The sequence below is a fragment of the Molossus molossus genome, unplaced genomic scaffold (genome assembly GCF_014108415.1).
Source record: "Molossus molossus isolate mMolMol1 unplaced genomic scaffold, mMolMol1.p scaffold_m16_p_2, whole genome shotgun sequence".
Classification (NCBI taxonomy): Eukaryota; Metazoa; Chordata; class Mammalia; order Chiroptera; family Molossidae; genus Molossus; species Molossus molossus.
Window position 1 is genome coordinate 65,955,016 of NW_023425355.1, and position 25,834 is coordinate 65,980,849.

At 34.8% G+C, this 25,834-nt stretch overlaps 1 protein-coding gene across 4 annotated transcripts in view; it reads right to left on the minus strand.

Annotated features, from left to right (window-relative positions):
* Positions 1-25,834, minus strand: part of MBNL3 (muscleblind like splicing regulator 3) — a 77,167-nt gene that overhangs the window by 13,743 nt on the left and 37,590 nt on the right. For 3 of the 4 annotated variants that reach the window (XM_036270690.1, XM_036270689.1, XM_036270688.1), the window contains exon 2: positions 10,918-11,082. In XM_036270690.1, the coding sequence (XP_036126583.1) occupies positions 10,918-11,082 (165 nt within the window). Of the gene's footprint in view, positions 1-10,917; positions 11,083-18,502; positions 18,565-25,834 lie in introns of those variants that run through there. The other variant, XM_036270691.1, reaches the window with a different exon arrangement.

The window sequence follows — 25,834 nt, forward strand, 5'->3', positions numbered from 1 at the left end:
AGGCAACCGATCTCTCTCACATCAATGTTCCTCTCTCTTTCTATCTCTCCCTCCCACTCTGACTGAAAATAAATGGAAAAAGCCAGGTGAAGAATATATATATATATATATATATATATATATATATATATATGAGCTGTAACAATTTCATGCCAACTACTTAAAATGAAATTGGTATGATAATTAAAACACTTTTTATAGTCCCATTTTATAAACTTATCCGAGTTGCCTAGCTTTGTCTTTATCTACGGGGCCAGATGATATCCATAGTTCAAAAGGAAGCTCTAAAAATACTACAAGGATCCCTGTTAGATAGGAAGAAATAAAATAACAAGAGTATAAGTACATAAACTGGAATACCAAGGCTCTTACTGTTTTTTCTATTTTTAAAAAGTTTTCACCTCAGAGTTTGATATATATATATATATATTTTTTTATTTTTTTTTATTATTTCTCAGTAACCACAGAATTTATCACTTTACTGTGCTGTTTTCCATTTTTTTCCACATGTGGTTATCTTTACTTCTCAACATGGTTATCATTCTTTGGTAGTTGTATTGTCTCCCCTGTAGTACCCAATACTTAATGACTGATTGACTGATATAATCAATGCTAAAGTTTAAAAATAAATGTAAACATTTTAAAGAAATTAAATCATGGTTAAATGTAGTACATTTTCAACAAAAACTATATGAAGTAGTGCCGTGTTCCAGTAGGTATTACTAATAGCATGTATTCTTTCTTGCTTTCTTTTTATTTCTTTCACTAAAAAAATTAATGAATCTGTTACACTGATAACCACCTTGTGCCCACACCTTCTGCTAAATCACATTAACAGGGACAATTCTAAATACACAGAGAATAGGAGGTTGTGGAGTATGCAGTGAGGATAAATATATATTCCCTATATCACCCCTAGTCTGACTTTAAATGTTCACCATCACAGCATTCTCAATAAAGTCCTTGTTATAAACCACACTTAACTTGAAAGAAAGGGCTTCCTTATCAAATTAACTAATTGGCAATTAGGAAGGACCAACAACCCCCCCCCCAACTGGCAAGACTTACTAGGGTGAGTAGAGAGGGCATGAGGGCCAAGAATTTTAAGAAGAAAAAGGCAATACCAGGTGCCAAGAAAGATGATAGAACAGTCTGGGAGGGGTTTTAAGGTTTGAGGACAGTCAGCCAAGGGCTGACCTAGCCTAACAAGGTACTATGATGTGAGAAGCTATATAGGCATGTCATATTTTTTACTAAATAAGATATGAAGCTCCAGGAATTAGCTGACACAATATTATCTTATATAATGTAATAGAAATCTCTTGAAAACATCCACCCAGGCATACTTCCACAAAAAGGCAGACTTTATCAATTTGATGATTTATGTTTTTTTTCAAAATCAAAAAGAATCTCTATAAAATCTCCATATTTGAACCACACAATAGTACTCTTTGTTGAACTTCCATTTTCTCTCTTTCAGAGTAAATTTCTCACTAAAGTCACCATCCTATTCTCCTGGATACTTTTTGCTTTTGCTTTTTACAGAACTGAGAAGAACCATTATTACATTGAGAAAACTATTGAGCCCGGCTAGTGTGGCTCAGTGGTTGAGCATCAACCCCTGCACCAAGAGGTCACTGGTTGGATTCTCGGTCAGGGCACATGCCCAGGTTGTGGGCTGAATCCCCAGTGGGGGGCATGTTGGAGGCAGCCAATTGATGTTCTCTCTCACAGATGTTTCTCTCTCTCTCTCCCTCTCCCTTCCTCTCTATTTAAAATCAATAAAGAAATTTTTTTAAATAATAAAATAAAAAACTATTGAATTAAAAGAAAGACCTGCATGCAAGTCGATTTTCCAGATTAAAAACATCATTAATGACTAATACATACTGATCAATTAATAATAATTAAGTCTAATGTACATATAAGCAATGCTTCCCATTTATAGTAGTTCTGAACTTCCAACTTTTCCTTCTTTTTTGAGGGTAAAATTTTCTTGGTTATCTTCTGCTTTCTTTTTTTATAAAAAGTTGTGGATATTTGTTTTCTCTCTTATTATAGAAGTACCTACATAATATCCTCAAATTTTCCCATTGTACCACAAAGCCTAAAATCTTTACTATTTAGTCATTTAAAGGATTCCCAAAAATAAAGCACTCCATCAATTTCTGGATTAATATGCTAATTATATACAAATCTCTTGATGTAAATTTAATACTTGTGGCAATATTCTAGAAGTTGAAAAAGTTTGGCTTTAGAAACCAATACTAACATATTCACTGAAATGTTCTTTTAAATAATCACTAAAATTAGGGTTCTTAACTACTTGTTATTAATAATAACTACTCAGTGACAAGGATAGATGTAATCCTATATAAAGGTAAAATTTGAGGAGTCATCACATATTGGTCTTAAAGGATTCTGAAGCATCACTGAAAAATAATATAATTTGATGAAAAGCTATGCCTCAAATAGATATGTCCAATTTACACACACATTTTAGAAACATTGATTTAATACTTAAATGCGTTATTCCTCAAGCTAATATAAAGAAATAAAAAGTAAATGTTAGCTAAATCAGTCTTTGTGTCTCCCCAGCAGCCTAGATCTACTTGTAGTTACTTCAATAATATCAAGGTCAATTACAATTATCGTGGAATGAATGCAAAATTCTTTAAGTCACTTTGGTTAATCCTGGCCTGAAAGGAATATAATAATTGAGGCTTTCCATCTCTGAAGTCCTATCTAGAGGTGGATGACTAAACATTTTCTTTCATAGGATTGTAAACATTTGGTAACCATTTGTTGACCCAATTTTAGACTTTTTAAAAAATCCTCACCAGAGAACATTTTATCTTCAGACAGAGTGGGAAGGAGAAAGAGAGAGACACATCAATTGACCAGAATCAAACCCGTGACTCTTTGGTCTGTGGGCCAATGCTCTAACTACTGAGCCAAACTGGCCAGGACTGTTGATTCAATTTTATTACCAGAAAATAGTCCTCTTAACTTTTACTAGCACTCATAATACCTAATTTTATTGCTCATTTACAAGCATTTATATAGTATAAAATGAATCCAGTTTCACTATCACCATGCATATTTCTATCCTTAGGTTATCCCAAAGCACACTGAAATGTATAATTTTAGTTTCTATCAGACTTTGGTAACTGTTCACATGGAGCACAAATGAATAATCTTGGTTTCGCAGTTTTTGTTGGGTCATCTCCAAACCCTTTGTGTGATTTTCTGCGTTCACTGAAATGGCCAAAAGGCATGGTGGGAGGCCCATATAACCTTGACTATTTAATTGGTCCAGTGGTAATTAGAGTTAACTTTATAAACAGACACAAGCAGATAGTGGTGTTTATGTGCTAATCATACTTGTTCATGAATAAGTCATGGCTCCAGAGAAAAAACTAAGAAAAAAATAAGTTCAAGGGTCAAAATTGGATAGTTGTTCTCACCTAGACCTGGACTTTTTGACCTTATTAGTCACAGAATTCTCCAAGTAAAAGGAAGCATTGAAGGTAGACAGGTAGGTGAATGATCAATAGATTATTGTGGGTATAAAAGGTGTAAAGTATAGCATACAAGAAAGGACAAATCCTGGTTTGGATCTGCCTGTACTTGGTGGATGAGAATTTGCAAAGTAAGCCAGGAGTTATAATAGAGAACCTACAAAGAGATCAGCATTAACACCAGATGATGACTAGAGGCAAGGATCTGGCAAGGGGGCAAATTATTTCTCCTTATGTGAGCAAGATAATTTTGACGTTGTTCCTGAGAAGTGAACAGGAACTGACCGAAAAATTATTTGTTGGTGAACCACAATGTAATAATAATGACAATTAAATTAACTTTAACATCCCACTAGGAAAGGAAAAGTATTTTAAAAAATCAAATCGTTACTCAATTTAAACAAAAGGTATGAAACAAATTATAGATATTTTAGATTTTTTTTTTTTTGAGGAGAGGAATGGCAAGATCTCAGAAAAGCAAAAAACCCACAGAGAGACTGGAGACTATAAACATATCAGTGCAAGTCCAGGATAAATGGATGCTAAGGATTATGACCAGGTGTTCAAAAACCACCACCACAATCACCAAAATAACATAAATGAAAACAAAACCTCAAATGGTTAATAGCAAGATAACTCTATGGAGAAATAAAAGAAAAGCCCAAAGCTATACAAATACAGAGAATCAGGTGTATATCAGAAATTAAGGAGGTCACAAAAACATTAATTCACCATCTTACTATTGTCATATTTTCCTAGAGGGTAGAGACTGTTTCTAGTTCACCTTTTTATCCACCTCTTGCTCTCGTAAATGTTTGGCACAGAGTATATTCTCAATAAATATTTACTGAATTGAGTGAAAAGGTATCCCTAAGCCATTGACTTATTTTATGATTACCAATTAGAAAAAACTAATTAAAAAATCACAGTGCAGCCCTGGCCGGTTTGGCTCAGCGGTTAGAGTGTGGGCCTGCGGTCTGGAGAGACCCGGGTTCGGTTTCTGCTAAGGGCACGTACCTCAGTTGCTGTTTTGCCCCGGCCCTGGTAGGTCGTGCGGGTGGCAGCCACTTGATGTGTCCCTTTCACATAGATGTCTCTCTCTCTCTCTCTCTCCCCCTCCCACTCTATTTGAACAAAAAGTGGAAAAATGTCCTTGGGTGAGGATAAAAAAAAAATCACAGTGCAAAAGAAACACTCAAGGAATGAAAGCAGTGGACAAATCATCAGTTTTGCTCTGTACTGAAGAGACTTTAAGAAGAATGCCACTCACAAATTGTCTTTTGATATAAGTGTTAAATGCTACAACAAACAGTATGAGAAGCACAAGGTATTTTATACACTCATACACATGTGTGTGGATGTCCATGGGTGCACACATACACACATATGTATGTAGGCATTTTTACATTGTAGTGGCTAAGTCATCAGTACCAAAAGGTGTTCAATGAAGAGTTCTGAGAAAAACAATATGTAACTTCTTATCACAAAATGTTTAGTTCCAGGAAACTAGTGACTTGTTAATATGACTGCTCTCCACAGAATGGTTTAAGAGAGGAGACTAGGTAAAGAAGGGTTTAAAATATTTACTAGATCCTTACAGGATATTAAGGAAAATTAGTGGGTTTTTTTTTTTGGGGGGGGGGGGGCTGTTTAACTAAGATTATTATCAGGTACAGGGGCAACCACAGGATTTATACTAGGTCTCCTGATGGAGATCTGAGCAAGGGGATGGCTTCAATAAGAAAAAAAAAAAATCATCCTTTATAGGTGAAATTGTCAAGCATTGGTTTTGTTTATTGCTACTGTTGTTGTTTTGTTTATCTTCCATCAGTGAAAAAGCTTTTTACAGAGCTCTCCCAACTTCCTGCCTTCATCTCACTGGTGATCAACAGCAAGCAATTTTGAGGTAGCTGGCTACAGCTTAGACCATGACCAAGATCAAGGAAGCTGACAGGCCCACATGGTTTCATTAGCACCAGACTCTAACCAACTGAGCTAACTAGCCCCAGGGGAAAAGGACACAAAATGTACTGAGAGGAGATTACATTTAATATATCCCATGGGAAAATATAAGGGAGGATACAGGGAGAACGTTGAGATTTATCATTATCAAAGAAACTGAGCTATGTAAAAGATATGTACAAATGCCCTCTGTTTGTCTGCAAAACTGTAGCATTTTTGTTTAACTTTTGAAAAAAGGATTTCACATTGTGTATTAACATAGTTGGCACAAGGCAGAAAACCTACTGTTAGTGTAGTTTATTTTGTTTTACTATAAAAGAAGCTATAAGCAGTGTAACATACACAACCTTGGGAAAGGATCTGAATAAACTTCTCTACTTTGGACCAGTAATTGCAATCAGGAGTGAATCCAGGATCTGTAGGGTTCAGTAGAGTTGGGGAGGAGAACTTTATACAGAAATATATTTTGCACCTTTTATAAGCTCATTGTAAACATATTGTTTGGGCTTCTCCAAGGCCCTTGGAAGGAGTTCATGCAAATGAGGAGCCTTGAGCCTTCACTAACCTCAAGGTAAGTCTATTTGTTAAACAAATAAACAATGATAGGCTTCAGTTTCTATGAGTAAAATCTCTAATATTTTAGAGAATGTAGTGAAATCTAGATGAAATGTGGGCTCATAGTATGGTTTCACTCCACGTACTCCTGTAATGTGATTTGGTCAGCTTCAGTCAATGTGAAACTTAACATGGTAATGACAGTCATAATTATATTAAGAGCATATTAGCCTTATAATTACATAATGCATGTTATCCACTGACTTCAACATTTTGCAAAAAGCACTTTACAAAACATTTAATGTCACCACATCGATATGAAACAGCTAAATGTCATCATTTGTCATTTTGCAAGTGGGTGAACTGAGAAACCCACTGAAGAACCACCATTAAAATATATTATAATTTTTATACTGACCACGAAATTACTAATCTGGAATACAGACATAATTTCCTTTTCCTCAAAATCTGCAAAATACCTTGCCCACTTTTTTCATCATAATTTTTAATAAAAAAAGCCATGATAATAGAGAAAGAATTCAGGCAATAAAATTAGTTTATGTGAACTAGCAAAAATGTACCTCTGATGTGAATATGCCAAATGTATAATGTACCTTGGTGAGGGAAAGATATTATCTTTTTGTCTTTAACTAATAAATCATTTAACTATTAAACTTTCTCAAAAAGTAAACAAATAATTTGCAATTTTACTTCAAGTCACCTAAAACTGTTTTAGTCCAAAGTTTCATAAAATAATTCTTAGCTTATAGCTCCTATATAAAAAAGAAGAAAAACATTAGAAACATTAGAGTCTAAAAATAATGATAATATTTATTAATTAGTATATCTCCCTTTTTCCTATCTACCGGAACTTCCTATTTTTACCCTTTTGGTTCTGAAGTGTCACACAACCTTCATTTCTTATCTTATCAATGTCAGAAAAAACATATGCTTGTTTATGAGAAATGAATTTTGTAAATAGGATTATGAAAATTATGTAAAAATGTGGGGAGGGTCCAGGCAGTCGTCACATGATTCTATCTTTGATAAAGAAAAAGCTTGGGGTGAAACCCATGCTTATAGCCTCTGCAGTTTGGGACACCATAACCTGGCCACAGGCGTGTAAGCCATGAAAAGCATCAAGCAGACAAGGGGTTTTGGCACACCCCAATGGCTGAGCCAAGTGTGCCAAGCCAATAATCTCTAAATAAATCATCAGGTAAATACATGACTGCGTCAAGTTTACCTGTGTGTAAAGGAATGCCTCCATGTGAATCAGCACATTCAGAGAGAATCTAAAGAAATTTACTAGATATGGACAGGTCTAACTTATGCAAAATACCTCAATCAAAAATTTTTAAATAACTTTATAATACCATGTCCACTTTATACATCCATACATTTCATCCAACAGTGAGATTCCTTCTCCCTGTAATGAAAATTCCCAGTTGTGAAACTGAAATTTTAAACCATTAGCTTGTTTGAGAGTAACCCAGTGTGTCTACTTTTCCTAAAATTCTTGTACAGTACTCATTTTGGCCTCCCTAATAATGCCAAGAGGAGTTATTAAACTTAATAAATTTTTGCTGTGAACATCAGAAATTTTCTTTTTTAAATAATGTTGAAAAACATTAGAGAGTCACACTGTTTCTCTCACTTGCTAAAACTCCTCAATAGGGTTCACAAAAGCTTTCAGAGGTAGATTTTTATATTATCAAATGTCAATTCAGGCCTGTTAAATACAGTGAACAAACTTGCCTGCTACAGCAAGCATTTCACCCAAATTGACTAGGTGTGACTTTTATTCATTGTTCAGTCACACTGAACAGAATCTGTTCTCTACCTACCATCCCATTTAGGCTGACATTCCCTTTATCTGAGGGCTTATAATAAGCAAACCATACTCAGTTTTCTAAAGGCAGATGTGCTCTTCTGGTATCCTTGAAACAGATCAAAGTATGTTTTATGAAAAGTCCTGAAGTTCAAGCCATGATATCAAGTAGGTTTTAATATGTAACCATACAAACATTAGGACTGAAAATTTAAACAAAAGCTTGACTATTTTCGAGAAAATATTCAGATTATGGAGGGTGTTAAAAGGGAAAGAGAATTGTTTGGGGAGAGTAGGTACCAAAGAAACTAAGTAATCATATGTTACTTTTATAGTAATATCAAGATCCATAATAAAGAACATTTCTTTCAAATCAGACTAGTAAATGTCACTTAAAATTGTCACTATCTCAATTTCAACATGCCTACAAAGCAGCTTTCTAGACCTCAAAACAGGATCATATCAACCATTGTGGGGTTAATTTTTTTACACGATATAACTGCAAAAAATAATGTTTTATCAGTTTATCACACCACAACAGCTATTGTTAAATAATCTACAAGTTAGAAAAGCAATTTCCAATTGTTCCCTGGGGTCTTCTAAGTAATGTCTTGTATTTTGTGATATGCTATAAAATAAACTTCTACTGTGTGTCATGTTCTAAAGCCCGAAATCTAAAATTATACTTACTGAAGAAATAAGGGAAATGTATTCTATTATACAAAGCATTAAGAGTCAAATTAGAAGTCACAGAGGTCAGAAAACTCAATGTATCTTTTATAAGACTTTAAAAAAGCTGGGTCACACTGGGGAATAGGGAGTAGTTTTTTCAGAGTCTAATAAGAGACTCTATTGGAGTCTGAATAGAAAATGAATAGTCAGCCTTCTGTCTTTATCCCTACTTTACCCTAGGTCTTGCTCTGATTCCCTGAAACAGGACATTTGATTGCTATTCTGATGCTGTCCCTTGACTTGTGAAAAGACATATACTCCAACTCCATAGGAAAAGCTGGCTCAAGAGTGTGATAAAATCTGGCTCCTGTTCCTTCCTCAGTCTGAAATTGGGACATCCCACAAGAGGCTGAGAAGTGGTAAGGATGGTGAACTCCCTTGATTTATTCCCCATCTACTTACATTTTCTGGACTCATTGAGCACATTCAATTTTCTGGTTTTTTTTGTTGTTGTTGTTGTTTGTTTTTTTTTTAATCCTGTTTTAGTAACTAGTAGACTTTCTTTTCCCTACCCCTTTAGAAGTAAAAAGAAATTGAAATATTTCAGTGTGTGAAAGCCTAGGAAACAGTTTGAAGGAGTTCAACCATGTAAAGTAATCCTGAAGGCAAAAGGGGAACTATGAGGAGCTCACTGGTGAGCTTCTAGCAACTATTTTATAATATAATTAATCAACAGTGAATTCCAAGGCAAATCTTTTTTTTTTTTTTGGCATACTAATAGTATAGAACATAAAATCTGTGTTGTTTTTTGTTGTTGTTGTTGTTGTTGTTGTTTTACTTAAATTTGTCTAGACATTCTGGGAAATGAAAATTGTACTACAAAATTTTAGTGGCTCATCAATGTCCTCACCACCTGTTTTGTGCATTATCTATACATATAGACTAGTTAAGGGGTGCCCAATCTACACATATCTCCTTGAATTGTGAGAATCAACTTTATAATGGGATAGTCAATCCATTCTCAGCACCCACATTTTCATTGTATTTAAATGCTATATACATCTTTCAGTGCATTTATTACTTAGTCGCTGATGAAATAGATAACAAATAAAGATAACATAACTCTTTCAAATTAGTATCTCGTTAAAGATTTAAAGCAAGTAGGACAGCTGAAATTAGAATGAAACACTACTGAACTAAATTTAAGACCTGGTAAATTCAGTAGAAAAGGGAGTTTTCAATTACCTCTGAAAGACCAAACTGCACCTTAATATTTTAAGGTAGCAAAACAAGATGAATTCTCAATAGGAAAAATTGCTTTTTAAATAATCTAAGTTCACTGAACCATAAAAATAGTAGATACTGGTCTAGAATGACACCATAATCTTATTAATTTCTGCAAAGGTTAAATTAATACCACTGTAAAATATCTGACCAGTATTTCTCAAGCCTTTCAAGGTTGTAGAAAACAGGGAAAGACTGAAAAATGGTCACAGACCAGAGGAGAGAGGGGAAACATATTCAAATAAATGCACTGTGGTACCTTGGATGAGACACTGGAACAGAAAGAGTACACGAATGATGAAATCTGAATAAAGTCTGGAAATTAGTTAATAGGAATGTGTAAATGTCAGTTTCTTAGTTTTGATGAGACCATGGAAATGTATTAACAGAGGGTGAAACTGGGTGAGAGATAATATGGTAACTCTTTGTACTATCTTCGCAATTTTTCTTTAAATATAAAATTATTTCAAAATAAAAAGTAACAATAAAACCACCATCAAAAACTGTTTCTATTAATATGCTAGAATTTACAGATTCACATCATTTAATAATAATCAAACATTCTCCTTATCTTAAAATGCCCCTGTTCCTTTGTTAATATTCTATAAATTGAATTCATGCTTAAATACAACCCAGATTTTAAGTCAAACACTCCTATCCAGCTGGTGTGGCTCAGTAGCTGAGCGTCGACCCATGCACCAAGAGGTCACCAGTTTGATTCCTGGTCAGGGCACATGCCCAGGTTGTGAGCCCGATCCCCAGTGGGGGGCATGTAGGAGGAGGCCAATCGATGTTCTCTCTCATTGATGTTTCTATCTCTCTCTCCCTCTCTTTTCCTCTCTCTCTAAAATCAATAAAGAAAAACAAATTAAATAAATAAATAAAATCAAACACTCCTGATTGCTCCCTTCACATTCAGGACAGCATTGTAGTATCAATTAATATATTAGTGTGTGTCCTAAATCCTTCTGTAACTAACTTCCTAAAGGCCCTGCAAGGTTATTCCAATATATATATTTTTATATACGTATATATTCTTTTTAAAATAAGGCACTCAATACACAGTTTTTCAAAGACAATGCTGTGACTTACAAGTGATGACATTTGAGCATTTTGGAGCATAAACTGCATCTGCTGGGAAAACATGGCTGTGGTAGTCTTTTGTTGAATCAGATTGTTCCGTCCATTAATTTCCAGCTGTGTTTTTAAGTGTGGAGGAGGGTGAAGGTACTTGCAGTTCTCTCTAGCACACCGACCCTAAAAATGAAGAATTAGGCTAATTTTCATTAATATTTCTAAAAATATGATATGGTTAGGAATAAAGTATATTAAACAATCAAGAAAATTAAGAAAAAATTGTTAAATTTTCCCTCAATTGAGGGGTGGAGAAAAATATATAAATATACTATATACACATAAATATATTTTCTAAAGTTTAGACCCATTATTCTGGACATTTTGGGGTCTAAAGTTCTTTTTCCTGAATCTATATAATGTAAGATAAATCCTGAAATCCACTGACATACTGTTAACCATAGAATAAATCTCTACACCTGGCAGCCATGTTATTCTTTAGGTTCCAGAGGCAATGGCTCTAGATCACTTGGATAATTGAGATCAAAGTTTATTTTGGAGTCACAGCTACTTGGATGTTTTATTGATGATTTAGGCATTTCCAACAGAACAGTATGTCAGTCTTGTGGAATCAAGTGTCTTTGGTGTTGCCTAAATGTTGACATGGCTACTGAGTATGGTGTTGTTATGTGGTGGCAAAACTGGACAGATATTTACTACATTGTCAAGTGTGGCCTGTTGTTGTGTTTAACTCGTGAGCATTATATAAAGCATTTATATAATAATAATAATAATAATAATAATCATTTACATTATTAGGTTCACCATAATTCTTTTACGACAAGCAAAACTGCAAGCAATTTACCCCCTAAAGATGCTAGAGAGGGATGAAGAAAAAAAGGCAATTTTTTTGTTTTGATCCAAGAATACAAGTTGCTAGGCCTCCTGAATTCCCAGGAGAAAATGAGTTAGTTCATCAAGTGTTTTGAACATTTCCTTATTTATGATATCTAAATGGTTTACATAATCGCTTCTCCATAATTGGTTATTTTGTTACTAAAGCATTCCTATTTCACTGAGAATCAAGTTGTCTCCTTCAAAACTTTATACAGCTATGTATAATGCAAAACCAGATGCACTGCAACTCTTTTAAATATTACATAATTAGGACAAGGTGGCTCTATTATTTTACTTCCCCTGACAAGAAGATGAGTACAACTTAATACATAGCTTGAGAAATTAAAGGTTTAACTATTGTTTTCTGTTAGGTTTTTCCTTTTATTTCTTCCATTGATCAATTTACTTTTATTCAAATTAAATGATTTATAAAATCAAATAATATCTTAGTTTAATTGTACCTTTACATTTCTCTGCAAGACCTGGAAAAGGAACAATTTATTAGTAGTAAGAGTTGAGAATGGGATTAACCTAATCTTCCTAAATTCATAAAAGTAGCCTAAGAATAGCTATATAATTTCAGCACATATAAGAGCTGTAAGAAAAATTTTATGTGTGCTAAAAATCACAATAATGAAGATTTTTCCCCATTAATATGCCTCCCAACAGATAACATGAGCTTCTCTTTATACTTACCACAACCTGCACCAAGGTAAAGACTGTCACACAGATTTTAGTCCCTAGATTCTTCAGTTTCAACACAGCATAACTGAGGTTATCTGGCTCAGAAAGCAGTGATACTTGGTGGCTTCCACAGCAAAGCATGCTATTTTATATTTCAGCATTTCTCTTCTTCCCACAGTCTAACATTCAAGATTTCCCCAAAGTTTGGTCCTAAATCCTTTGCTCTCCTCTCTAATCTCTTTTCCCTTGAGAAACTGGAATTCTTGCAAAATTTTATATATTGCAGTAATTGCTCAGATCTTAAATCTCTATGTGACTCCTCTTTTGAACTTCAGTCCTTTTTATCACTAATTGCAGCATCATTTGGAAATTCTGCCCCCTACCAGGTCTAAAGAACTTACTCCTGACCTTTCTTCCCCTTACAATATTTTCTCCTTTACTGCATACTCACATTTAGGACCCTTGCTCAAATCCCCATACTTTAGGACAGTTACATAGCAGCAATGAAAAAAGAAATTAAGCAATTGATGAGCAGGATTGCTTTAGAATTGTAAACTTATCGTGACAGCTTTCCCAGACAAGTGGCAAACACAACAATGGACATTTATACAGAACACAATATGTAAACCCTCCTCCAAAAAAAAAGCTGCATATTGAGGACTGTATCTTATACTCAGAAATTAGAAACAATAGATTATTTTTTTAAAAAGCAAAAGAAATACATTAGGATTTTAACATTTGTTACAATTTAGAGTTTTAACATCATTTGCATTGAATGCAATCAAGAGAGGGGGGAGAAAGGAAAGGAGAGAGAAAACGGGGTATTTAGCACATGTCCTGCCAATCTACAGATAAAGAATTACTACCTGCCTTTGTGCTTTTATGTGATTATCTTTAACATATAATTACTTTTCTTAAGCTTTTTCAAAATATATGTTTTTATGGATTTTTTTTTAGAGAGAGAGGAGGGGAGAGAGAGAAACATCGATGTGAGAGAAAAACATCAATCGGATGCCTCCTGCATGCCCCCCAGTGGGGATCAAGCCAGAATCCTGGCATGTGCCCTGACCAGAAGTCCAACTGGGACCTCTAAGTCCAGGGGAAGATGCTTAATCCACTGAGCCACATCACCCAGGCTCTTAAGCTTTTATCCTGGAAAACTAATGACATTTTTTTTAACAAAGCAAAACAGTATACAGAAATAGGATAAAAGAAAGAATTGTTCTTTAAAAATTACATCAAGTTGGGATTTAAAACTAAACTATGAAATATGAGGCACCATGATATTAAAAATATATATATACATCTTATGATATTTTACTTGATTTAGAAACGATTCTCTTTTGAATGACAGAATCCATAATTTAATTCTATAGCAATGCTGGTACACAGCAATAGTACCTTACCAGAGACTTTTGATTATGTTAAAAAAAAAAGTTTATACAAAACAAAAATATCTGCATTTTCTACCTAAGCAGTAGATGAGAAGAGCAAATAATTTAATATGAATGTTATCTGTGGAACACAATATTTCAAAAGAAAACCAAACCCCTTATTTATTTAAAAAACTACTTTAGAACTCAGAAAAATATATTTATATTCACATTTGATATTAATAAATCTACTCTGTATAGTATTCATTCTTCAAGAGACACAGAGTTAATTATATATCAAAATATTTTAATTGGAGTTTGGAGGGAGGGGGCAAACCTTTTTTGACATTGGCTAATATTTGCTTTTAATCCTCATAGGGAATTAAGACTTTTTGGTAAGCATGTTTGAATGATAGGGTGGAGGCAGGGAAAAGACTGCCCAGCACAATATATAACCACCTATTGTTTTTGTTCTTTTAAAAATAAAAGTCTATGAACTAGAAAGGTTTCCTAAGACTAGCTAAGCACTCTGAATGTGTCATAAAATATCCTTTCACACTGGATCTATGAAAGCCCAGAAAGGTTCTTGGTCTGAAAAAAAAAAAAGTCACCCCTCAGGTTTCCCAAGCCAAGTCAATAGTGCTCCATGTCCTCTTTCTAGACCCCCAGGTTCAGAGTTTCCATGTGCTCAGTGCAAAGTATTAGATGATGTCATAAACCATTACAAATGTTGTGTCTATGATAGTCACCATCTACTGGCAGAGCTGGCTATATCCTAAAAATAGTAGCAAAAATTAGTTAAGTCATGAAAATCTCTTTCTCCTTCCCCTACACATACACATGAAAAAATTTAAAAAGTATTGAAGGGATTAGAGCACAGACATTTATGCTAGCCTTACTTTTTCTACTTCTTTTGGCCTTAAAAACAAATCATTGTCATCTAGCCTTTCACTATGTAACTGACTTAAGAAAATAACAAAGTGATTAAATAGGAAAGTGATTCTCTGCTGAAATAAGTGCTACTACACCTATAGATCTTCCAGATTCCCTCTCTTATCTACTCTTTTTGAAAATGCATCCAAAAAAGCAGCAGGGGAAGAAAATGGTCAATTAAATTTCTAAAATGCATCTGCATCAAAAAGTTGATGTCAGACACAAAAAAAAGCTGCAGAGTATTTATGAAACTTCCAAAATTCAATCTATTTTTCCCTACCCCCAAGCTTTTCAAAAATGAGTACAAAGCTTTTGATTTAAGAGAGAAAACAGCATTGTAGAGATTCAAATTCCACCTAAGTCTTGGGAACTAACTATGCGATATTGTCAGATACAAGGGTTACCATATACTTGGTTGTAGAAAAACCCTGTGAAATATACTTTCTCATGAGAGAAAGTTCTACCGTCAATCAGAATAAGAAAAGGACCCTATGAAGCTGATAATTAGACTTTGTCACCCACTGTATCTTAACAGAAACACATGTTTGCAAAATGACTTGCTTCTTCAAATACATTCTGAATTATGGGGGAAAATTCTCCTCCTAAATAGAATAACTAAATTACATTTTCAAAGATATCTCACTGCTCTGCTAGCCTACCAAAAGTTAAAAGTTAAATAAGGTAATGAATCGATGATTTGTTCTATGAAAAAAATGTTATTCTATTTAAATGGTCATCTACTAAAAAGAAATATTGGACCAGGGTAGACCCAGAGACATGGAAGTAGGGTACAGACTGACAATCCTCGGAAGAGAGGGTGGGGGGAGGGAAGAGAGAAACCACAGAACTTATATGCATGTACGCATAACCGATGGACATGGACAACAAAGCCAAGGACGGGGTGGGGGGGATGGGGAGGAAGGTGTCAATGAGGAGAAAAAGAGAAACATCTGTAACAAAAATAAATTAATTTAAAAAAGCAAAAAAGAAATGTAAAAAAAAAAATCTTATTGATTTTATATTACCCCACTGAAACCTACGTACATGCTTAGACATGGCCTCTCAAAGGATGTACCAGCAATTTTAAAATTACAAATCATATGTACTAGGTTGCTGGGTTCCTAAAACCACTGTAGACTTATTAAAAGTTAGAAACACTATGAAAGAGCTAAAAGTGAGGCATATCAACATAGACTGAATATTAGCCAGATGTCAGCATACTAATGACAAATTCCCACTTTCTTCCTTTTAGAGTTCTATCTTTAAAAAACAAATATAATCTATGTTATTTTCTCCTCCAATGCTGTAGCATCTATGAATACTGATATATGCACAAATAGCATCTTTACAATCTTGCATTCAGGTTTTAATTTAAATTTGGGATACAGACAAGACATTTTTTAAAAATGTCTATAATAAACCATTTCCTGAATATATTGAAGGCAAAATTAATGAGGCTGAACGAAGACCCCATGGAGAGGGCCAGCCAAGTACACACACCCTCCACTGTAGTCAGCACTGATATACATATACAGGGCAATGACTGTGGAGCAAACCAGAATAACTTTCTTGCTTATCTGTCTCAAGAAAGCTTTCAAATTGTGACCTCCAAAAGATGAAGGGAGTAATAGGCTCAACAATCACACCATTGTTCTGAAATAGCCCACTAAGATAATTTGTTTACCAAAATTGCAACATTTAGGGATGAAACAGATTTTAAGAACACCTTGTGCACCTTTATCTCACAGAGAAAGAGATGAGGTGGCTTATCCTAATTAATAAGCAGCCCAATAAGGACAGAAGCCAAGTTTTCAGATTCTCACTACCCAATATGGATTTTCAGTTCAAATGACTCTTCCTCTGTAAAAATTTTCCTGGGCCCATCTCCTCACCCCCACTCCCACTTATCTCTCCTTTTGTGCCTCCAGCTGCACCTTGTACTCAGTTTTATGGTTGGACTTATCACTGTGTACACTGTGATAAATTGTTTGCATGCCTATCTTCCCATTAGACTTTGAGCTTATCTAAAGGCAGGGCTATATCTTTCTCATCTTTGAATCTCCAGGAATGTTTCTGTGCCTGCTTAATAGTGGCCACTCCATAAAACTTTGCTGATTGAATGAATAAACTTTGTGAAAATAATTTTATAGTGCCTAACACTAAGTCTGCCTTAGAAGCCTAATTCTTTCTCTTGCTATTTCCTTTCGTAAGTTCTTTTCTCTTCTTCCAAGAAAAGAGGCATAGCCAACACATGACTAAGGTTGTTCCTGGTGATCTATTCCAAATGAACTGTTATCCTATTCAAGCCCGGAAAATAACTAATTTGCATCTCTTTTTCCACTACGAATATATACTCAGAGATGTTTGTGACCATATGGTTGAAATATTCTGATAATTCAGCATAACTGAACCAGAAGTGTCAAGAATCTATGAAGTATACAGACACTAACTCTGGTTTAATTGCAGGGGTCTGTGGTCATAGGAACCCCCAGGATATAGGACGCCACAGAGCTGAATAAAGGAACCTGCAGAATATTCATATTTAGAGGGCATCTGGACCTGCCTAGGGGGAGCACTGCATCTCCAGGGTTCGCTTAGAATAAACTAACTGCCTTCTCAGACTGCTCCACCCCCACCCTACATTTCTCTGAACAAGCTGCAAGTCAAATTCCCAGAAGCTACTTGGACAAAAGTAGAATACCTGGCTTTGGGATAATCATGTAGATGGAGACTTCTTATGTATCTCTACTGCATATACTGGCTTCTTACAAGAAAAATGTTTCCCTGTACTTCAAGACATACAATCAGCTGCATTCATATTAAACATTTGTTTTCCATTAATCATGACCTTAATTTTTTTACTTGAATTTTTTTGAAGGGCAAATAACAAAACATCACAGTTGCTGTTCACAGTGAAACCAAGCCTGCCTCACCACTACCACAAATATGCTTCCTGCCCTCTCCCCAATTTCTCCCGATCTAATCAAATATCTTCAATCGCTTTAAAAAATATTAAATGAATATCTGTTCAATAATAAGCTCCTCAAGAATACATCATGTCTGTTTAAAAAACAGCCAAGCAGAATCAAATTAAAACCTAGAGACAATTGAAGAACATTGGTACCAAGTTACCAAAAGTTTAAAGGCATTTTTGATGTTAAGTATTCATGGAAGTTATCTTTAAAGTAGTTGATGGAAGTGAACATAAATGTCATTAAATATAACAAAAAAAGGAAAGAAAAAATCATGACATTCAATGTATTACTCTAAGAAATAAAATACACATAAAATCATGCAACTTCAAAATCTATTTACTACATATAATTTGTTATGAACCAACATAAAAGGGTATCTCGGCCAAGAGTCAGTCAAATCTATTGTTAGTAGGAATCCCTCATTTCCCTTTTCTGGACACCCCATCCAGTCATCTACCACAGGAATTTAGAACAAGGACAAAGAGGAAACCAGCTACTTATGCTCTTTCTTCCCAGCTAGGGTTTCTGTCTAGAATCCTATCTAGGGTTGCCAAATTTATCATATGAAAATACAGGACTCCCAATCAAATTTGAATTTCAGATAAACAACAAATAACTTTTTAGTATAAATATGCTGAAAACAATGTATTATATGTCAACCCTCTCCCTATTAATTATTCTACCTTGGTGAGTTGAGCTAAATAGGGTCAAATTCTCCAAAACTCAATTTATCCCCTTTACCTTAAAGTTGTAAACAGCCCTCTCCATGGAATCAGCCCCAGTTCTATTTGGCCTTCAGTTGCCCAGAGTAAACCAGAAGGCACTCTCAGTCCCAGCTTACCTGACCAGCTAGAAGGAATTTAAGGACGTTGACTGTTGGGGAAAGCAGTTTTTGATTCTATGGCTCCTCCCACAAAAAAACCTCACAGGGCTCCTAACTCTGTCAGCCACTCAGCTTTCCCACCCAGAGTGGTGCAAGTGTATATTCAAATGACTTTGATATCTGCCAGAGCTCCTCCTTTAGGTAAGGAAGAAGACAGGCATGGTGAGTGACCGCCACACCTAACTACTGACCAAATTTATACAAAATTTTGAAACATATGAATTATTACAGGAAAATAAGACTTTTATGTTTTAAGGTTTTTATATGTGTGTGGGGAGTGGTGAGAAGAACAGATTAACTTTTTTTTCAGCTCTGTCTGCAGGATACTCAAATTCAAACAACAATCATTTATTGAAGCCCAGGAGAATGACTGCTAAGCATCATGTTTCTATATGCACACAAAAGATTTATGTAGATATTTACTCAAAACATGCAGAAATGTCATGGATATTTTTTTGCATAGATTTCTTTTTCAGTCAACCTTGATCATGCATATTAAAAGACAGGGAGAAGTAGAGGGGCATGATTAATTCTAATGAACAAAATCATTTATTCAGGAAAAATGGCAATCCATAGTAGCTCCACATTAAAAAATATATATATATATATTATATGTCCTACAGTATATATATATATATGTGTGTGTGTGTGTGTGTGTGTGTATTCACAAAAGTGGCAATTTTGAACATTTAGGAATCAGTTTCTAGGTGCAATCCTGAAATTATTTTATATTCATTTAGAATGCAGACTCCTTTGTTGGAATTATCGAAGATTCAAAATTAGTACTATCAGAAAGAGTGAAATTGTACTTCACTGAGGAAGTTTATATGATAATAGACAACACGTCATAGAAATATTAAACAGTAAAGTTGGAAAGGCTCTTAGAGATCTTTTAGTCCAGCATTTGCCAGAATGTGTACCACAGATCACTATTCCCAAGAAGCCTCAAAAACTGAGTTGCCTGGTTAAATACTTGTAAGAAATGGCAAACTATATTCTTCTCTTGTAGACTGACAACACACGAGAGCATAGTAAATGTTCTTTCTTATATGTCCTACAGTAAAGAAACCTAATTACTTTTGTTAACTCAGCATTTCCCAACATAGTTTAATCACAGAAACCATCCTTCTTTTTTTTTTTATCCTTACCTGAGGATATGTTTATTGACTTTAGAGAAAGAGGAAGGGAGTGAGAAACATTGATCAGTTGCCTCCTGTATGCTCCCTGAATGAGGATTGAACCTAAAACCTAATACGTGTACTGACCGGAAATCGAACCCACAGCCTTTTGTTGTACGGGACTATGCTTCAACTGAGCCACCTGACCAGGACCATTCTTCTTTTTAACACCTTTTAATGTATCTCATTAGGGTATCCTCATGAAAATACTGATCTAATTCAATTACCTCCTACTAAAACTCAAACCAAGCCCTGTGTCATTCTATAAGTTAAGTTAGTTTTCCTTTATACTTTCCATTTCTCTTTTCCTCCTAAATAGGAAAATATAGTGAACTCCAAAGAACTGGGTCTTCCATTGAAATGATATTTAACATTTTTGCTAATACAGTAAGTCCTCTCTTTGTCAACAGGTTCTTGGAAACTGAGCCTTTAAATGAAATAATGTATAAGAAAACCAATTTTACCAGAGGCTAAAAGATATAAACACCAGTTAAGTTCCTACAGCATAATTCTGGTCACAGAAACATTATCAACCTTCTAAGTAAAGACCCCAAAACACTTGTAATATTAAACATGAAAATAAATGGTAGCTATACATACATATAAAAAAGATGAATCAAAACAAATAAGGGAATTATCTTCCAGCTTGTTTATTTTAGTTCAGGTTCATGGGTGACTGGAGCCTCTCCCAGCAGCTCTTGGCACAAGGTGGGACCTATCCTGGACAAGACACCCTTCCATCACAGGTGCACTAACACCCTCACACTCACTCAGACTGAAACAACTCAAACACTCCTGTTCTCCCAATTCGCCTCACATGCACATCTTTGGGCTGTGAAGGAAACTGGAGGATCCAAAGAAAACCCACACAGGGATGGGAAAAACATGCAAACTCCACAGAGATAGTGGCCCTGGCCAGGAATAAATTTTTCTCCCTCATCAACTTGATAACAAAACAACATTATTCGAAGATCTGCTTACTTGATTTCCCCAAAGCTAACAAAATGGTGATTTTTCCTATGATTGCTATAAAGAAAGATCCCACAATCATCTTCCCAGCACCCCTTGCCAAAGCTTTAAGTTCTATCAGATATTTCCAAATGGCTTCTAGGGCTTTCTTCTTTTATTTGAATGTTTATTAGGCAACTTCTGAAGTTACAACTGCGAGTCTTATCTGTCTAACTGGATTTCCTACACTATGACTTCTGTCCCTTGAACCCACTCCAGTTAGCTTAAGTTTTCTATGACTTAAGGGACTCAAGTGAGTTTTAACTGCACTAAATCTTGGGAAGTAAGAACATATTTGGCGGTCCCGTCAATTCCCAAGAGTCTTAATTTTGCTCTCAACTTAAATTTTGGGGTTTCCACTTGGTAAAATTAAATTTCCTGTCTCTAAATAAAAAGAAAGTGAAAGTTACAAAGTTAAATTTAGACAAATATCTTGCAAACTTATATGGAGGGTATAAGGTGAGAAAGGCACTGATTATTTTTCAGATTTAAACAATGTATCTTTGCAGAGCTCAGTATGCTGCTAAGAATAGATAATTACAGTTCTATAGCCAGACACGTAACCCTCCAGAGGTTATATTAGGGGCAGATATAGTTATTGATTTGCCTCATGCTTTTTAAAATTAGAGGCACAAAGATGAAAATCAGTTCCTCCTTTGCTAAACATAAATCTTCTTTCAGATAAAGAAATTTAAAATTGTGGCTGTTTACAGGGTCCAGCTAAATTCATAAGTGTGAAATCATGTTTCAAACACTAAATAGAGCAAAATGTATCTACCTTAAAATAAGCATTTTCTTCATACTCCTACCCCGTTACCAAACTAATACCAACTATACAATTCCAAGCAGAAATTTTACTTGATGACATGGACTGCCATAAAAATATTTTGAGGCACAGACTACAACTACATTTTGTTAATAATATAATATATTTTTATCACCAAAAGTATTTTTGAAACCTTTATGTTAACTTGTCATTAAAACTGTAGGCATTTTAGAGTATCAGACAAATACTCACCCCCCTAAAAAGCTCCAAACTCCAAACGCATTATATATTTAAATAAAATGGTTTTTCTTTTTGCCAAAGATTCTTTTAAAAAGCATTTGAAAATTAGGCCAACTTAATGTTTGTTTTGTTCTGCAAACATAAGAAAGCAATTTACTGATACAAATTATTTTTCTTTTAAAAATAACAACTAAGGTTTATCAGTCTGTTCTCTGTTCTCTTAGAGGGAAGGGGGGTGGTGAGGCAGGAAGAGATAAACCAAAGAAGTTATATGCATATAGGCATAACCAATGGGCACAGACAACAACTTGGTGAAGGTGGGGGGTGGGGCAAAAGAGGGAAGGGCGGTGTCAATGGGGAGAAAAAAGAAGGGACATCTATAATACTTTCAACATTAAAGATGTGTGTGTGTGTGTGTGTGTGTGTGTGTGTGTGTGTGTGTGTGTGTAAAGATCTATGCTGCCTGGCGTGAATAGCTACCAAATATATTGTTTCATCCAGAATGTATGTTTCAGGGATTTGAACAGAATTGACAAAGTTCTAGATAAAATACTGAGATTACTTTTAAAAATATGTGTATTTTAAAAGTATCCTCTCTCAGTCTAACTTAGTAAATATAGTAACCTTGTTAAACTCACCTGCTTTCAGTGAGAAGTTAATATTTGATGGTGATGAAACTCTTTCTGGTTTTTAAAGAACCTAAACAAGGCTATCCACAAACAATATGACTAGAAATGGAATTAGTTTAAAGAAGATAAAATGATAAGTGGAGGTTTTATGTTTTAAAATAAATCAATCCTCAACCATAAAGTTTCATATCCTTACAGAGAAGAATTTGAAATATGACCTCTACCGGAGAATGCCTATCTCAAATCTAAAACAAGGAAAAATAAAGCAAAGCAAAGAACAGAAAAAGTTAATTAGTAATTCAAAAATCTGTTCATTTGAACTCAAGTCAGTTTCAACAGCTGGAACAAGAGTTATTGGAAGAAAAATGCACTAATAGGGATATAGTGTTCTTTAAAAACATACCCTCTATATTAACCATAAAAAATGTTCAAGGGGCATGTGATAGTCCCCTTATTTTAGTAAGGAGAAAAATAAAATAAAACAGATCTACTATAGCTTTATTGTGCCTTCCCTGAAAACTAAAAAAAAACATGTCTTTCTGAAAAATAAAATGAATCCAGTTTATGTGTCTCATATAAAGCAAATAAAATTTAATTCTGGAAAAAAAATATTTTATAAAGGGATACAGTGAAATAAACTAAGTATAGTAAAATATCATTGTGCCAATATATTTTTTTTCTTTAATCCTCACCTGAGGATATTTTTCTATTTATCTTCAGATAGAGTGGGAGGGAGGGAAAGAGAGGGAGAGAGAAAGAAACATCAAATTGAGCGAGACACACTGACTGGCTGTCTCCAGCATGACCCCGACCAGTACCAGGGACGAACTGCAACCGAGGTATGTGTTCTTAACCAGAATCGAACCCAAGACTCATTGGTCTGTGGGCAGATACTCTAACCACTAAGCGAAACAGGCCAGGGCAGTTGTGCCAATCTTTTACACTTATTTTTCTACTAAATATAATCATTTAATTGGTTTTATTTTGTTTCATGTTTCACATTGACTTTATATACTAGACTCTGGGATATAAGGTCAAATGACCTTTAGAAGTGAACTAAATCCTACCATTTATAAATGTGCTAGAGAATAATTGTATATATAGTTTTAGCACATGTACTTGGCATGTGGAAATTGCTGACACATATTTAGAGACCAGGTTGAGGCCTCCATAAAATTATATTTTACATTAATATCTTGAAAGTGGTCATAATGACAAAATCCCTTTAAGGGATTTATAGAACTCTGAGATCTTGTTTCCCTTTGTTTGCACACCACATCTACTTGAATAATAGGAACTGACTTTATTACGTATTTATCATGTGTTAGATACTGTTCAAAGTCCTTTACCTCATTTAATCTTCACAATAAAACCCAGTTTACTGAGAAACTGAGAAACAGAGAGTTAAAGAAACAGACACAAGGTGACGGATCTAATATAGCAGAGCTGGGCTTGAAACAGGTGCTCTGGACCTGGAGTTTACATTCCTAACCAGTATGCTATTACCTCACAATACTTTGACATTAACTAAACTGAGGAATAAAACAGTTCAAATATTTCTATTGTCTGGGCCTCTTTTTTCCCCTCTAAGATTATTGCACATCAACTGGCTGTTAGGCATTTCCAGAAACTATTTAAGACATATTTGTGGAGAATGAGATGTTTTGTTAAGCATCTAGGGATCTTGGGCGACTTGATAATAAGTAAAACAAGGTAACTGAATGTCTTTTTTTTTTTTTTTTTTAGTATGTACACCTGAATAATCACAATTAACTTTATTGTGTATTTACTATGTGCTGGGCACTGTTCAAAGTGCTTTATATGCATTAAGTCTTTCATCCTTACTGAAGCAGAACGATTAGTATAAACCTGTCCTCTTTTAGCTCAGCTTTTTATTAAATATTTGCACAATAGAATTTTGCCAATTTGTTTGGGAGAAGCAGGTCATATTATCAGGAGTTGGGTTATGAGAGTTTAAATACAAACAACTATGACTTGACACAAGAACAGTCCAGCAAAATCCAGTGGACATAGGGAACAGATGGAAGTGGAGCTTAGTGAAAGAGTTGGTTGTGTGCATTTTGTGACTGTCATTATCATGCTAAAAGATGACTCTTTTTACGTTATTATTATTATTATTATTATTATTATTTTAATCCTCACCCAAGGACATTGTTCCATATTTTGTTTAGATAGAGTCGGAGGGAGAGAGAGAGAGAGAAACATCGATGTGAAGGGACACATCGAGTGGCTGCCACCCACACGACCCAACCAGGGCCGGGGACAAACTGCAACTGAGGTACATGCCCTTAGCGGGAACCGAACCCGGGTCTCTCTTGATGGCAGGCCAAATCCCTAGTGGGGGGCATGCAGGAGGCAGGCAATCAATGCTCTCGCTCATCGATGTTTCTATCTCTCTCCTCCCTCTCCCTTCCTCTCTCTCTGAAGTCAATAAAGAAAAACAAAATTTAAAAACACGGTAGTGCCATTTAGAAGCAGGTTTTCTCAGACCACAAATGTCTGAGTGCTATAGCTTCAACATTATTACAAAGCAGAGAAAATGTCCAAACAATGACAACAAATCAACTGTATCATAAAGTAGTACACAGTGTTCTTCTGAAGTGTATCATTCCATTAAGAGCACAGGCAAATGAGAATTCACATATACTACAACACCACTTCACAAAAGACTACACAACCAAAAGTCCAGTAGTAGTGGGAATTTTATTTAAGTGACCAGAGAATGCACATACTTTGAGGTGGTACAAAGTAGGTGATGATTTGTGGGCCTGGGAACTAGGCTTTGATTTTTTCAGTACTTCAAAAGTAAGAAATGAACAAGAGTTATGTTTATTTTCTTTTCTATATTGCCAGTTTATTTTGGGGTAAGTAAATAAAACTAAAGATTTCAAATACAAATCATACATGCATACATCAAGTAATTGCTTTAATAATATAAACACATCAATTCTATTCAAAATAACTTATCATTTAGAATTTCCCACAGCTTTTAAAAAACAAAGTGTTATAAATACTTGCTGAGGATAGTTGGGAATCTGTATTTTATAATAAGTGACTGGAATATTGGGCATGCAGAATCTAGAAGTGTACTTATACTTTTAAAGATAATGTGATAGGGAAAATAACAATAACAACAAATCCAGTGTTGAAATCAATCAACTGTTTGGACTCAGGTCACAGGCTATTCATACTTTGACTTCTCACACATTTGTTCCTAGACAAAGCAGCAATAAATCTAAAATTTAATATGATTTCAATATTTTATTAGAAAGAGTTCTAGGCTGGGATGTAAGTTCCCTGGATTCTGATTACCTTTACATAATGGCTAAATTATTTTCCAATTATGTT